Source organism: Plectropomus leopardus, chromosome 19 (assembly GCF_008729295.1).
Source record: "Plectropomus leopardus isolate mb chromosome 19, YSFRI_Pleo_2.0, whole genome shotgun sequence".
Lineage (NCBI taxonomy): Eukaryota > Metazoa > Chordata > Actinopteri > Perciformes > Serranidae > Plectropomus > Plectropomus leopardus.
This window is the reverse complement of record NC_056481.1, coordinates 4066845-4083760: the sequence shown is the minus strand read 5'-3', so window position 1 is coordinate 4083760 and position 16916 is coordinate 4066845. Positions and strand designations below refer to the sequence as shown.

General features: G+C 36.5%; 1 protein-coding gene across 1 annotated transcript in view; it reads right to left on the bottom strand.

Annotated features, from left to right (window-relative positions):
• LOC121958906 (vesicle-fusing ATPase-like) overlaps window positions 1–16618 on the bottom strand; it is a 30663-nt gene extending 14045 nt beyond the window's left edge. The window contains exons 1-9 of the mRNA XM_042508083.1: window positions 16526–16618; window positions 11878–11963; window positions 11677–11773; window positions 9476–9515; window positions 5193–5359; window positions 4484–4591; window positions 4229–4304; window positions 2982–3137; window positions 913–1112 (exon numbers count right to left, since the gene is read on the bottom strand). Of these exons, the coding sequence (XP_042364017.1) occupies window positions 913–1112; window positions 2982–3137; window positions 4229–4304; window positions 4484–4591; window positions 5193–5359; window positions 9476–9515; window positions 11677–11773; window positions 11878–11963; window positions 16526–16537 (942 nt within the window). The 5' untranslated portion in view covers window positions 16538–16618. The remainder of the gene's footprint in view (window positions 1–912; window positions 1113–2981; window positions 3138–4228; window positions 4305–4483; window positions 4592–5192; window positions 5360–9475; window positions 9516–11676; window positions 11774–11877; window positions 11964–16525) is intronic.
• Between the last annotated feature and the right edge of the window lie 298 nt (window positions 16619–16916).

Sequence of the window (16916 nt, the reverse complement as noted above, 5' to 3'; positions counted from 1 at the left end):
GTTATGATTTCTTGAAATGGGATTGCATGAGGGTGCATGTCCATTGTCAGTACTAACTCAGAAAAAGTCAAATTATTGTTTTAGTCTGTCTAAAAATGGACTTTTAAAATACATATAAACACATTAGTCGGACTGAAATTGGACTAAATTGAATTTCTCAAAATTGGACTGCATCACCCAGATAATGCGATTGGAAATCGAGCTATTCCATCATGTGAACACCTCAGTCAGATTTTAAAGATTTAAAGCATTTAAAAAAAATGTAAGCACTGAGCAGGGACCTAAGTGTTTTAACTTTGGCTTAAGTGAGGGACACACAACTTTAAAAGGTTGTCATTTATATTTTTTTGAAAAAAAAAAATCACCCTATTCATTCTTTGATGCTACGGCTTCAAATCTGCATGTACATTGGGACAAAGACATTAGTTCAATTCTAAGATTTCTTTGAGGTTTTTTGATAATTTTTGGATCCTTTCTTCTTAAGTTTCTCCCTATCTTTTTCCCATGTTTTTGAAAGACATTAAGCCAGTTTGCTCAAGTTTCAAAAGGTTCCCTATCAGAAAAGGCTGTCTGACATCAAGGTAATACAGTAAAAATATTCCAAATACAGCTTTAACTTAAACTAATCTTTAATTTCTTTTGGGTGGCTAAAATACATTTTGCTGCTGCCCCCGCACACAGCAGTACACTCGAGCTGACCTCTCCAAATTTACTTATTAATTTATTTATTTATTTTAGTAACACACTGATTATAGAAGTACCTCATACAACCCCACTTAAAAAAATCTTAACTGTGCCTTTACATTCTACAACGCTTAAAAGGTCAATAAAGCAGTTTGAATACAATATAAGTTCTTGAGAGAAAAACTATCTGCGTACATGAGTATGTATTATAATGTGACCTCCTCTTACCCGCTTCTGTTCGTCCTCGGCGTCTGCAAACAGTTTCCTGATGTTGGCCTCAGACTCTCCGACGTACTTGTTCAGAATCTCGGGGCCGTTGACGATCTTCGGCTCCTGGGCTTTGAGCATCTTGCCAATCTGTCGTGCCATCAGGGTTTTTCCGCAGCCTGGGGGTCCGTACAGCAGGATGCCCTTCACATGCTTACAGCCTGGAGACAGACGCACAACCAGGGACAGAGGAAAGGAAGTTAAACTGAGCAGAGGAGCGTAAATACAGCAAACGCTTCCTCTAGTTATAAAACTTATATTGTTGTTAGGTTAAAAGTTTTCTACACGTATTAACACGGAGTGAGTAATTGATAAACTAATGGTTATTTAGGGAGTGAAGTATTCCTTTAGGTTAAAGTATGTAAGTGTTATGAGCAAAATGCACTTAACAACTCACTCATTTCTACTGAAATATAGTACTCAAGTAAAAGTACTTAGTTACATTCCACCACTGCCAAACTAAATGTATTATAAATGTGGCAACAGAGGATGACATCTGCATAATTTGGACATTTATTCCAGCTGTTGTCATCACAGCTCCACTGATTTCCTATATTTAATTCCTCCAAAACCATCAAGTGAATATGCGAGCTCTCCACTCAGCCAAGTTTACAGTGTGGGTCTTTTAATGGCCTTTTGCACCTGCTTAATGACATTTAGTCCAGACTAATTGAGAGGCCCCAGATAACCATCTGAGCTGCCATTTGGGCCTGCTGAAGGAAAAGCAGCCAGGATGACAGGTGGGGGCGGAGGGAAGAGGGGACGGCGGGGGAAAAGTTATGTGGTCGTGTTGTATTTGAGGGGGAGAAAGCGCTGAAGCTTCTGTCTGTCTGCTTCACCTCTCTGGGAGCAAAGGGGAGACAAGGTGAAACTTTCAAACTTTTGCTCCAGCGCACACACAAAATGTGCAACGCACACATGATGCACACACCACCTATCTATCAGCACCTGCGCCCCCCCACCCCTGCGCCTGCCAATTACACCTTTACCTTTAGCTGGATGCTCTATCAGGGCATGCCATCTCATTACAGCAGCCAGCTGGCCGCAGCCAAAGGCCGACTCCTGCACACAAACAGCCGGCTAAAGGTCAGCTCACACGGCTGGACGCTGCAACAGGCCCTGAGCGCTGCGGGTCTGTGTACGGGATTTAAGTAATGTGTGTGTTTGCCGAGCTTAGAGGTCTTTTAAACAGGTTTTCACAAGGCCTCGAGGTCTGGGAGCGAGGATTAGGACTAATATGAGTGTGTCTGTGAGAGGGTTTCTGTATGAGTCACAAAGAAGACTACCTGATGGCCTTTGCAAAGTGAATCATCGGAGTAATCTGACAGCTGTCAAAGATCTATTAATGAGTGTGTGCAGGGATCACTGTGAGGGGATGCCAGGGTCTTTAGTCACGGTCGACGCACAGCAGAAGGAGCTAATTGTTGTGTGCTGAATGCTGGTTGTTGGGTTTTATTGAATCATGCGATGACGCATTCTTCAGAGGAAATATTCAAAGGGTTGTTTGCTGCATTGTTGATGTGAGGATCAAACAAAAGTAGTATATAATAACTGAAAACAGCAATTATTTTTGACAAGTATTACGAATCAGGGTTCCCACACCTTAAACATCAAATTTGAGGACTTTAAAAGGATTTTCCAGGACAACCCTCTTTCTATTTCCATGTGAAAATCTCTGAGGTTGTGATTCTGGAAAGAAAAGGATGGAAGGACTCATATGTTTTTGCAGAAATGGATGAAACCGTTGGAATCTCTGGGACTTCAATATAATTTAAACTTAGAGAGATAAGCATTAATGGACCAGTCAGTTAATGTTATGCAATGTTACAGTTTGTACGCTTGCTTCTGGTGACAAAAATAATAAATAAATAAATGAATAAACAAATGAATAATTAAATAAATCAATAAATAAACTTTCATTTAAAAAAAAAAAAAAAAAAGGGATTTTCGCGGGCTAAACTCATTACACTCAAGGACGCAACAACAGATAAATAAGTGATGGCGAGTAAAGAGAAAAGAGGAAAACTCACCCATCTGTTCTACTATGTCTGGAGGGAAGACTCGGGAAGCGAAGGCTCGACGGAAGATGTCAGAAAACTCCTTGTCGAGGCCGCCAATCCCCATCCTCTCGAAGTTCCAGTCTGGGCTGATGATGGACTGACGAGACTCTCGGGTCTTGGCTTTCCCTGTAGGAGTGACACAAAAATAAACAATAAAGGCTTTGCTCAAAAGGGTCAAATAATTATTTACTGATGACGTACAATAGTTTTAGGAGACTGTTGCAGAAATTATTTGAACAAAATGATTGTTTGGAGTGAACTGAATATATGATGCAATGAACATGTTCTTTCTGAACAATTACTTTGTTTCTTATATGAGGTGAGTTTAATATTTTAGATTTTTGGGTGTGATAATGGATGCTAAACTGTCATGGAAATATCATGTAGCACATGTAAAGACAAAAAAAAGCAATAACAATTATTCATTACACAAACCCAGGAGAATATACTAACAGAGTTCTATAACATCCGGATATTTGAAACTAAGATTAAGTTTGGTTTGAAATCTTTCACACTCTCCCTTCATGTTTGGCCTGATATTTCACAATTAAAATTAGCTTTTATGACAGAGGGTTTTTAATTAACTGAAAAAGCTACCATTCAATACCTGTAATGAATTTGTAATTACTGTTATCAGTTCATCCATCAGAAATATGGAATATATTGCTGTTTTGAGATTAAAGACCTGTGCAGTTTATAGAAGTGGTAGTTTGTGCAGGAATTTGCAAAATATTAAAGAGGAAATGTGCAAAACTTTACAGTATGAAGTAAAAAAAGCTCATATGCAATACAGTATACAGAGATAATATTCAAAAAGATTAGTGTTTATGTAACACACAGGAATGGACATGTCATGGCTTTGTTTCTGACTGATTAAAAATATTAAAAATATTTTTGCATTATACATATCATATTTTACACTGAAACCTGCTATGGAGGTAAAATGAACATGTGGTGGTAATGGGCACAGTTGGACTTGTGAATGGGAAAGAGAGCAAGCTGAGCAAAGTGTGTAAAGTGTGCCCCCTTGTGGTTTTAAGGAGAATTGTAATGTGTGAAGTTTGCAGAAGTTTTAGGAGCTCATTCTGTCATCTTCATGTCAGTTTAGTGGCTGTATTTAACAAACATGGAAAGCTGTCCACAAAAGAGTCTTATCTATAATTCTCCAGACTGTTGTTTATTGAGATGAAGCGCTCTTGTGTATTGTTGACACTCACCGACCAGGGTCATGGATGAGGTCTCCGACTTCTCGAAGATCACCTGACTGTTTGGCAGCAACAAACCGATTTCAATCTGTGGAAAGAAATAATAATTAATCATTCACAGATAAAACCAGCAGCTACATTTACTCTGAACCACATGACATCTAACTGTAACACTGTGTTTAATAACATCACTGATTTCCATGCAATGTTGAAAAGGCTCGAACATCATGAACATCGCAAAACGGCGACAGATCATTCTCCAGATACCTTCGGTTTCTTGCCAGAGCCTCGCTCTCCCTTCAGGACGCTGGGGTCCATGGCCTCAATATCCTTTATCAGCAAGCCAAACAGCTTATCACAGAAACTAAACACCAGCTAAAAAACAAAACACACACGGGGAGAAAGGAGAAATTTACTGACATCATTTTTTTGTTATTTAGATAAATAGCAAATAAATAAAATACACTCAACAAATTTAACAAAACCTATTTTAAATAGGAGCGTCGGTAATTCCACTATGCTAGTTAATATGCAACAGTATATCAATAGTATAATATAAATAGTATATCAGTACTTTCAAAACCACCTTGAAAAGACGGTTAAAAGCTGCTCAGCTCTGTACTGACTGACCTTGAACTCTGGACTTCATATCTTATTTTTTTATTTGATAAGCATTCCCTTGTGATGTGTTATTGTTTGTGGCTTTTCATTTTGTGTTTTATAATGTGATGGGCTTTTTGTGTAGATTTATGTTGTATTGTCTGGCTTGTGTCTGGGACTACAATGCTAATTAGCTGTAAGCTTAAATGTGGTATGGTACATCAGACGGTAACATTTACGTTTTAAGCTGTAAACGGTCCCTTTTAAATTAATTAATTAATTAATTAAAAATAAAATTTAAAAAATGACAAAATAAAATGAAATAAAATGAAATAAAATACATTTAGACAGGCACATTATTGACCCGTTAAATTACCTGCTGGCCGACGCTGAAGGCCTGGTTGTTGAAGTGCTGGAGGAACTCATTGGCCATGTGTCCTGAGTCGTAGGGGTTGCTGTCCGCAGTCTTCTTTTGCAGAAAGTCAATTTCCACTATCATGGTGCTTATTAACTGTTTGGAACTGTCAAACTTGTAGTTTGTTACTATAAGGGGATAAAAACAAAAAAAAAACAAAAGACAACATCTGGATTATTTCCGTTAGGATAGTTAGTCCATATCGGAGTTCAGCAGCCCAAAAGTCAGCCGAATTACACGGTTTTTCCTGCAGACGCTGATGAGAATACGTCTTCTTTCTACCTTTGTGCTGATTACTTATCAGCATGAAAGCAGCCTTAACTGATTTTTGTGGCCACTTGGGGGAAGAGAAACAAGCCGGAAGCACAACATCTTACACATTATCAGCTTTTTAAGTTGTTACAGCAAAGAGTTGCCCTTTTTACACAAGCAGCAGAGCAAAATCAGGCTTCAGCTGCAGTTAGCTCTGTACCAATCTGATATTAGAAGATGAATTAAAACACTGCAGACCACTGATTGCGGTCGTCCTGCACAAACCAGACATTTTTTTTCTTTTTGAAGATTATTTTTTGGCCTATTTTGCCTTTATTATAATACACTTTGAGAATAACAGGAAAGTTACAGAGAGATGGGGGATGACATGCAGCAAAGGGCGACAGTTTGGAATCGAACCTGTGCCGCTACAAGGACTATATAAGGCCTGTATGTCTCAAATGTTAGACCTAAGTTTGTATGAATATTAGAAACACATTGGAGTATAATCATTAGCCACCCATTGTCTCTGTGTGTATGTTTTGATTAAATATCTTTGGTTAAAGAACGGATCTATTTATTTAATTATCTACCTATTTTTCTACCTATTGTCCTTATTTCATTTTTTATTGTTAATTATTTTTTAAAATGTCTTATTCTATTTTTTATTTTTTATTTAATTTATTTATTTTGTTACACTAAATAGGTCTTCATGTTCATGTGGTTCTGAATTTAACTTGTGTATGTTCATGTTGTCATTAAAAAACCAATAAAGAGAAAATAAAAAAAAAAAACAAAGATGTTGCACATCCTCGCTTCACCACGACAAAAATCACGCCCGTCCCAAACGAGGTGTTGAGCTGGTTTAAAATACATGTTCCTGCCGATCTGTGTCAGTACTTAAAGTAGACTCTGATTAAAACTTATCTGATTTTAATCTACAAGCTTTACTGAACAAAACAACAAAGAAAGCAGCAACACCACCAACATTTAACGTCAAAACACATGCAATGCCAATGTTTAACCAGCAGATGTCGCCATTTTTGAATCTCTCGTGTGCTTCAAATCAATGAACAATTTTCATTCCCAGTCACTATTAAATATTACACATAGCTCTATTATCCACACTATCGCTGACATTTATGGTCTAATCATGTTCAATTAGACGCTAACTGAACAGCAGGGTCTAAGCTCATTAGCAGATTTGGAGTTGTTCCCAAATCAATGGATGTCATGTTAGCAGCCTGTTGTAATCAAACATCGATTTTTTTTCATCCTTTAATGTGAGAAACAAAATCAGCAACACAACAGGCCATTTCCTGATTTTGACATGATTTGTGTTGCCCTTTTTAAATTGTCTGAATGTCCCCAAACTGCCGCTAATGCCTCATTATGGAAATGAGATATACTGTAAATGGCTCTCCTCTCGATTAGGCTGATATTTCCACCGCTGCCAGGTAATTAGGAAAATTACACCAACAATACTGCAACATTATTCAGACCACAGGAGACAATGCTTAGACATTCGCTCCATTATAGAAGTTAATGTTGTGATTTTGTAATGTGGTTGCTTTGAATAGAAAGAGAGATTATTTCTTTACCACATTTCTGAGATGTTTTAAAGTATGATAATGGTGAATATGCATGAAAATAACATTAGTACTAGTAAAACTATCAGTCAAATTGATACATTGTTGGTATACTACATATTAAATTAATTATAACAGTAAATTATTTGTAACTTTATTCTATCTGTTTTACCATAACCATGAATGGCTATCTCAACCGTTTGGTAGAGACCTATATTTGAAACACTATGTTAAAAAAACACAAAAACAACCCACAGATTTTTGTTATTATAGCCCAGAGGACATAAAAATGCAAACATCTGAATCTGAATTAACACTCGTTTTATTCTTCTTAATCTTGGTTTTATGCCCTTTTACCCTTTGAAACCTGGATCCACATTAGTTTTCTGATGCTGTGTTCAGACGCCTTTCAAACGTATTTGAAGCTTTGAAACTTGAGCTAAGTAGTTTGATTTCTTTCAAAAACAGTGCAGAAAAAAAAGATCATCAGAAAATGATCAATGAACTACGAAAAAATACAGAAATCTTTGTTCATAATTATTCTAATAAAATATTTATAATTAGGTTAAAGAAAAAATAAACCATTATCATTTATTTGTATTATTTTTATTTCTTTTAGCACTTTTTTCAGGTCTTTTAATGTTTTTGTTCAATTACCTGTTTTCTTTTTGTTTGTTTGTTTGTGGCTACTTTTATGTAATTTTCTTGTAACTTTACTTGCACTTTTTGGGGTCATTTCTTGTTTAGTTACCATTCACCCTCTTTCCTTGTAGTTCAATGAAATCATGCTACTTTGTGCAGGTTTAAAGGGTTAATTCTAACTTCTACCTTGGTTTTATACCAGTTTTTATTCCCCCAAAGCCATGGCTTGCTGTTTTTTTAATTATTATTTCTAAGACTATGTCAGGAAAGATTAAGGTATCACAAGGCTTTTTTACTCAGTGGATTATATTTTCATTCCTCCTTTTTACTCCTGATATGTAGACAGTATCATAATAGGGCCCATCATTTTGGGCATCCCTTTGCCTAAGGGAGCTGAGCAAAAAAAAAAAAATTATCAAAGAACAGGTTTGGATGCTGGCCAGCCTCTGAGACAGATGTGCAGTGACACCACCCACTCATATTGTTCTACTGTCTCTCCCTGCGCTGGCAAAGTCATGTTCCCTTCACCCCTCATGACACCTAAATAATAGCTAAACCCCCTAACCCCACGTATAATTATTAATCTGAAGGACACGACCATCAGAAGTCAGCGCACGGAAATGTTTCTCTGGCAGAAAGAGAGCGAGGCCGCAGCCTTTAAAGTCAGTCACATGTAAGTTGCATTATTCCTTCAAAATCTGAGCAGCGGGTTTGATGTCCCCGAGGTGTCTGTGACTCAAAAGGCGCTAAGTGATAAGAGAGAAAGGCTGTCAAGAACTGATAATCAATAGATGACAATTTAATGGCAGTTATCACAAAAGGCTGAAAGGACGCTGTAGGACAATAAGAAGCAGCTGTAAAATGCATGTGAGACTCGGATTACCTGTTACTAATAGCAACCACTTACGTAAATAAACTTTATTTTACCTGCAGCTAGATTAGTCAAAATTACTACTGTTATTGTTGACGGGAATATTTTTACATTTTACATTACACATACATTTGCTTTTATCTCTTTAAAGGAGCAGTCTGCAGAATTTAGTTGAATCTTGTTTCCACCAACCAGTCCGGTTGAGATCAGTTCATTAAACATTATATCTAGGGATGATAACGACTGATTGATGATTGATTAATTGGTCATTAAGAATTTAATCAAACATGCGAAATTTAACTGATTAATGAATAGGCTATTAAATGCTGTCGAAATATATGCAATGTGCTGCTGTGAGCTTTGATAGAGGAAAAAATACATTTGGTACTGTTTGAAAGAAGCAAAGTTTTTATGTTTTTTTCAAATAACGATGAATCATTTGTTAAGTTTACCAATTAATTGATTAAGGAAAGTACTTACAATTTGCAGCCCTTACCAGAACATTTATTTATGCATTTCTATTTTCACAAGCTGTGGATGCTACTCAAACAGGAGGCATTTTGTTGGGGGACTATTTTCAGAAGCGGATTAATCCACATTTAGGGCTCTAGTGAGTCAAAATAAACAGCAGTGTGTGTGTGTGTGCATGGTAATGAAGGAACACGTCTGTTGCCAGTGCGACAGTAACAGTGTGGCTAAATCATGTGTTTTTAAAAGTTTTGGGAAAAAATGGTGCTCTATGGCACAGAGTAAGAAGATATGACAGACTTCTGAGACACACACAGTGCTTGTTAGAAGGATCAAATCACTGTTAGCTTTGATCATTTTGTGAGATTTGCTAGAAAAAATATAGAAAATTAGCAATGTCATGTTATAAAATTAAAGTTTACCTTCAACCTCTTGGTTAATCGATAGGCCGGCCCATTTTCTCTGTAAAGAAAAAAAAAGCAAATGATTGATTTAGTTCCATGTCTTATAGTTTTATTTTGTGTAAGGACACATTATTGCAATGGACAAAGGAAAATAGATCACCATTGAGCTGTCAATAAGACATTTACATTTTCCAGGAGAACCAAGACAGACACATCAAAATTACAACATTTCGGAGACGTCTGTGCAACGTTCCTCTGCAACATGGTCTTATTTCACAACACACATTTCTTAACACTAACATGCAGAAATCAGATCTAAAACATCTTTAATGGTCACGTTTGTTTTTTTTACACAAGCTGTGTTGTGTTTTTGAGATGGCTTCCAACGACGGCTGCCAAGTCAAATATGAGTCAGTCAATCAATGGATCATACTTATTGATTCGTGGTAAAATAAGACCGTCTTGAGGAGGTTACAGTAGTACCTGAGTGCCGTTGTGGCTGCCATAAAGACGGAGGAAGAGCAGGCAGAGACAGGCAAGCAAAAAAAGGAAAAAGCAGTAACAGACAGATTGAGACAAACAAAGAGGTCCATGCAAAGAGCCCACTGACACACAAGAGCAAAACTTTTCTTTAGACTTTTCTTAGAGAAGGTCTTGACTGAGTAAATACCTGGTCGTATACAGCTATCAAGGTTTAAAAATATATATATATATAATGTTGTATGACTGTATCCAGTTTGCTGCCTTTAACACTGTGCAAGTGTTCGCTAGTGCTTTATAAAGAAAAACATGTATGAAGCAGAAAATATATGTATAGAAAAGGGCTGTAACAGTTATCCTGATAATCACAGCAAAATCCCCAGATGGTAAGTGATACCATTCAAATTTTAATTTCCTGATAACCGTGCTCTGAAATCGCGGTAAATACTGTCAGACTGTAACCAAAGTTAGCAGCAACAAACTTTTACAGATGGAGCGACACTGAACGTGCGGCCCGTCCCTCCCCCTTCTGAAAACATCCTAACATGAAGCGGAAAACATAGCTGAAGGCAGTACTAGTGAGATAATGTTCTTACATGCACATTGCTTGTTTACAAGGGTTGATTTTATATGCACATTTGCTTAGTTGACGTTGTGTTGATTTCGACCTGCACTGAGGAAACTTAGATAATTTTGGCTGTGTTCATACATATGGCATACATTTTGGCAAGATTGTGTTGTTGTTTTTTTTACTTACAATTTCCAGCTCAGCTCCTACAATAAGTCTAAAATGCACTGTGTAAAATAACTGTTACATTCCTACTGTTAAATGCGAAAACTGTGCCACTGAAACTCATTCAAATGGTAATTTTTGATCCCACAGCCATCAAAGCATAAAAACACGCATTGTATTACTACTGGGTGTCATTCTGGGCTTTTCCCTTGGATTTTGTAACTTTTACTGTTTTCTACCTGATGATGTCTTTTTCCACTATATTTGACATTTAAATAAAATACATGCTATTTCCAATAGGTGCACTCTATGTTGCTGCTAATCATTGACACCAATCACAAAAACATCTACTTTGCATGAGGTATATTGAAAATATTTTTTTTTCTTAGTTTATTTTTGCTTTTTAAAAAAATCATAATGTCATTATGACAAAAACCTGGCATTTAAAGTTCCAAATTCAGAAAATTAATGAATATTTAATATTTAGGATTTGGACTAATGCTGGTTGAAAAAATTACTCAATAGTAAAAACAGTAGAAAATATTATTAATGTAGAATATTTATTAAAACTGGATTTTGAAAAGCACATTTTGTGTGCATTGCATTACAAGCGTGTGTATGTTGGTTAATATGGTTTTCATGTTGTTTTTATTTAAAGTTCTTTTAATGTTTGTGCACAAAGTGCATGGTGCTGCTGCCTATTATGCTTGTGTTTAATACAAAACTTGGCGAATATCAATAACCGTGATACTTTTGGTCACAATAATTGTAATATGAAAATCCCATACCGTTACATCTCTAATATAGGAGAATTTCACGTCATAAGGAAAATCAAGCATTGAAAAAAATACTGGTTAGCTACATACACCAAAAGAAACATTTGTATTTACTTCGTCTCAACACAGCAATTACTCTGGATTTAATCTGCAGAAAATGGTTTAGCAGCAATGCACAGCCACCGTCAGACCACACAGGCGACGCTTTGCCCATAAACACCAAAACCTACCTGTGGCAGGCTGAAGCCAATGGTGCCGCAGTTAACACTGGTGTGCGTCTTCAAGGTGAACACATACTTGTGGGTTAAATTGCGCACAGTCACGTGTCTGTATGAAGGTGAACAGTTAGGAGACAGAGGAGAGAATTACGTGTGGTACAGAAAGAAAAGTGTCAAACCAGATGCTACAGTTTCAGACAAAATCCTACTCACTGTTCAAACTGCTGCTCCTTCTCATTGATGACAGCGCAGTTGGTCAACGACAATTCGTCTGTTGGGCATCGAGCCGCTTGCATAATCTGAAAAGAAAGAAAAACATTTAAAATCAAGCAAATTTTAAGCATTGTCTCTTTCTGCAAAACGGGAGCACCCCGACTGGCAGCTCCTGCACTGACTACACATAAGACTCTCATACAGCCCAACTTAAAAAGGCCATCTAACCCATCTACAAAAGAGAAATGGAGATAAGTCTTTAGGATTTTTTTTTAACTAGGCAAGTTAATGGTTCTTTCATGTCAGCTAGTACTGGTCAGGTCTCATGCTGTCTAGACACAAAGACAAATTATGTCATTTTAGGAACATCCTAGGCCATGTCAATAGCGGAGACAGCTGATCAGTCATATGAGTTAATGTTCTTACCTCATCACTTATTCACAAAGGTGTTTCCATTTACCATTTTAGTGCATCAACTGTTTTTGACAAAGACCACCTTAGAGCCAGGCGACAGTAAGAACTTTTTTGCAGAGTTTTGTTTTACCAGAATTTTGCAGTTTCCCCACAGTTTTTCTAATGTGACACTTCAAAATGTGCATAAAAATGCATTTATGGTAACACTGGTGACTCCATTAACAAAGTATGATCTAAATGATCAAGATTTTGAAAGCTGCTGGTTGCACGCAAGTTTCATACAAAGTCCTCTAAAAGCTTTTTCCTTTATAGACAATAATTCCTAGTTTAACGCAAAAATGAGCAAAAACAAAAACAAAACCCCAAAACAGGTATTCAGAAAATGCTCACATACAGTACATGACCTACGAGTACCACAGCTGAAATACTGTGACAGCTGGTAGTACTGTGGACAGTAATGGATAATAATTCACAGTGTTTACAGTCTGCATGCATGGATCTCATTACAGCTATCTATCTACAGAGAAAGGAAGACTGTGTGGCTTTGCTCCCGCTCCCCTTCACCATGAGAACGCTCTTACAAAACCCCCATTACATGCATGTCGCTATGGTGATCTCTTAACACTGATAAAAAAAAAAAAAAACCTCTCTAGACCTTCAGCACACAGAAAACTTCCTACTGAAGCTCCTTAGATTCTGACTCTATTCGATGTTTAAATGTCAAGTGTAAACTCAGTTTCCTTTGTCTATAACAACCATTAAGATAGTCTGTCTTTGGTGATGTAATCGCTTTCATTAGCACTGTTGAAAAGGTTAAGGTTCATTGGAGTTTGCTTCAGCAGAAGGTGAAATAAATGTGAATGAAGTATTGTTAAACATACAAAAAGTACACACACAGAGTAGTGCTGCAGAAGTTCCTGTTTCCTCTCCTTTACAATGTGAAAACCGTGAAACAATCAAATCCAAGATATTTAGCGCTGCCCGGGCAGAGACACCATTATGTGCTACACACAGTGGACTTATTGAATTCTTATTGACTCCTTCATGTTTATAGACAGTCACTTTGCAGGTTTTTAGACTCATTAGCATCCTATTTTGAGACCTTTGTAAATGTAGATTTAAGGGAACATATCGGCAGATATTACATATAATATAAAAAGTATGCTTTCTTTAAGGGCTGTCCACATCAAGCACTATAGCCGTAACTTTAGCAATAATGATGTGAGCATCCACGCTGATTAACGATAACTTTCTGTAAACAATGGCGCAGAGTACGCACTACGCACTCCACGAAAATGGATGTTTAAGAGGACATCAGTAAAGACAAAACTTCAGAGATCCCATCGGTGCCAGCGTCCGGTCTCAGGTAAAATTACTTTTTGTTTAATATGCAGCACAACAATAGGTAATACAGCTCTTAATAGCAATGATTGATTGATTATACCATGTTTAATATTACTCCTTAAATCTATTTTGTCTCTCAAATGTGATGAAACAAATTAGAAACCTCCTCACGGATCACATTAAAAAATAATTTTTTTTTTTTTGTTCTAGCTGAGAGCCAACTCTTCTGGTTCTGAACCAATTTAATTTTGTTTAAAATGCTCTGAACGGTTCAAAAATTAGGTGCTGTAATCAGAAAGCAACCAGTTTTGTGTTGATAGGAAAGGGATATCAGGGTGAACCATGTATAATTTAGCATCACGAGCTAGAGACAGAAAATAGAAGCTACTGTTAGGCAGTGTGTAAAAGGTCGTTTTAACAACCTCAGAGCTACTTCAGAGGAAAGCTGCAGCTCGTCTCCTTGAGTGTTGCTGCCTCACTCCGAACTACTCAACAGACAGCAGCAAAACATCATAGCACTGTTGCAGTACTGATGGATAACAATCTGACCTACAGTATCAGCTACTGGCCAGTGAATCAGCATCCTCACAGCTACGGTGAAGCAAAGCAAGTTGATTATTCCTGAACTAAAAATATGCCTTTATTTGTCCTCAACAGTTATAGAATGTAGAATAAATAAAAGTACTGACTTTAAGACAGTATACAGTATTTGTGATATATAACACATGCGTGACTAAGAGAAAAAATGGCCACGCAAAGAAAACTTTACAGTATTTAGATTTGGATTAAACCAGTTTGAATCAACAAGGATAAAGTCACACGTATATCTTTCACTTGTCAGTATCAACCTGCTTTCTCATTACAATTAACATTAATTTGTACTAAATATAAGTCCACGAGTGAGCCAGAGTCCTTATTATGTATTATATGTAGTTTACCTGCCTTGCATGATGGGCAATGACAGTGGTCAATGCACAAAAAGACAAGTCAAGTTAAAGATCCATCAATAAAAATATATTACAAGAGACAGTAATACAATAGGAGTATTTGCAAGTGTCAACCCAGTCTTTTAAAGGTATAAGAAAAGCCCAGCCCAATTTAGACTCTCCAGCATGCAGGCTAACCAGAGCTCCAGAGATCATTTTTAGGTCCTGTCGATACAGATAATATTGCCTAATGTAGGATATGAGTCGACAAAAAGGGGGACACAAAACCTGGGCAAAATACAGAAAAATCTAAAGGGCAGTAAGTGCTGTCCTTAGTTCGTATGTAAAAAATGCTTTAATGCATTTTTTTTTAATTCATGCTTTGTCTGATATTTTATGGTGTCATGCCCTGGTCCTCAGAGAAATTTTATTCCATTTCAGCTTTAATTATTTGAAAAAGAATAACATAAACATGACACCTGAAAATGTGACCCATGACTTGTGCTTTAAAGCCAAAGTCTAATACCAAAGAAAATCCATTCTTTTCAATGCACCAGAGATTGGGTTAAAGCCATTCCTTACATTGTTTCCATTTAATCAGCTCAAGTGTAGAAGATAAAGATTGCTTTAGATTTTAAAGATTGCTGATAAAAATAATTAATAAAAACGTGCAAGAAAAGTGTCAGCATGGGAGGAAAGCTATTTTTTAAATTAATTTTATATTTACATTTTCACTTGACTTTATTAAAAAAAAAGTTGTTGGGAAATTGCTGTATATGATGTTGAACGTCTCAGTTTTGATTAAACATTTGCTAAAGGCATTTAAACAAAGTTTTGTGCTGGAGTTTGTAATATTACACATTATAAATATTGACAGAAATATTCACATTTTTATTGTAAATGCATATCTGTTTCAAATATCTGTTATCAGTCTCAACTACCCGAAAAACCAATATACATTTAACTGTTTTTCCAACTTTCAACAAAAGAAGAAAAAAGGTAGTACTTGTAAACTGTTCTGCCTCTCCTAAATATGAAATACTGACAACTATTAATATTTTTAATGTCGAAATGTATAATTATTCTAGAAAGAAAAGGTTGAAATGGTAAAAAATGTGCTATAGTGCATAAAAAAGCACCCAAATAGAGCTGTTACATTTAACTGTTTTTTCAACCAGACTAGACAAAAAATAAATTAGCTAATAAACAAAAATTATGATAGTAGTTGTAAAGTGTTCTGCCTCTCCTAAATATAAATTACTACCAACTGCTGATATTTTCAACATCAAAATGTATGATTATTAGAATAATAACAATAGAAAGATTTTTTAAGGCTAAATAAGGTGCAAGAGTGCACAAAAAAAACATCCAAAATAGTGCTTATTCATGGTGGTCTGGGCTAATAAACTGACAACTGTGTGTATTTGTACACAGCTGTGAAGTGTAAATAAGACAGTCACTCTCTTTACACTGAAGCTAATTAAAAAATGCCCACTGTGTTTTCAACACGAGCTCAGTTTATCAGACAGTTCATCTTGTTCCTTTTTACTCTTTCACTGCAGCTGCACTTCCTTTTACACTAATTAGCCATCATTGATTTAGCATTTCAAAGTCGGAGCTACATTAACAACACTTAGCGGCATTTTTATGTCGAAGTCAATGACAATATTCACTATACAATTTAGTAACCGCGGCTAAAATACCGTATAATAATTCACACATAGAGACACAACAGTAGCAGCAGTAGTTTCATGCTAGCGATAGTCATAAGATCCTTTATTCGTCTTCCGGGCTGCCGACGAAGTTTTGAATGACACATCAATCTGCCAAACAGGCTCGTGCTGTGTTGGCTCATTTTACGCGTTAAACAAGCTCCCAGTCCGTTAAGAAAACGTTAGGTTTAGTATTTTGAGTTTTCTGCGTGTCGTGTGTTAAATTATAATATTCGGCTGAAACAAACTCACCCGGCCGGTCATCTTTGTGTGTGTTTTTTGACTCCAGTTCAAGTGCAAATTCAGCACAAACAGTGAGCTGACAAAAGGGAACAACTGCGGAGCAGAGAAAGTGACGCACGCAGAGGCGGGATCTGCAGACGTGTTGCGACGTCATCACGCACGGGAAGCGCAAGACTTTCCGTTTCACAGGAACTTCCCCAGAAAAAAATCCCATTTTTCATTTAATTTTCATTTTTTATTCAAAATTCAGTTTAGTTTGTTAGTTTCCAGAGTGCTTCTCTTAATTTCAGTTTTATAGTTCAGTAGGCCTAGTAGTTTTTTTAATTTTTATTTATTTTCTTATTTTTATTTATATATCGGGGGTGCCATCAGATTTCATTTAATTGTCCATGATAGTATT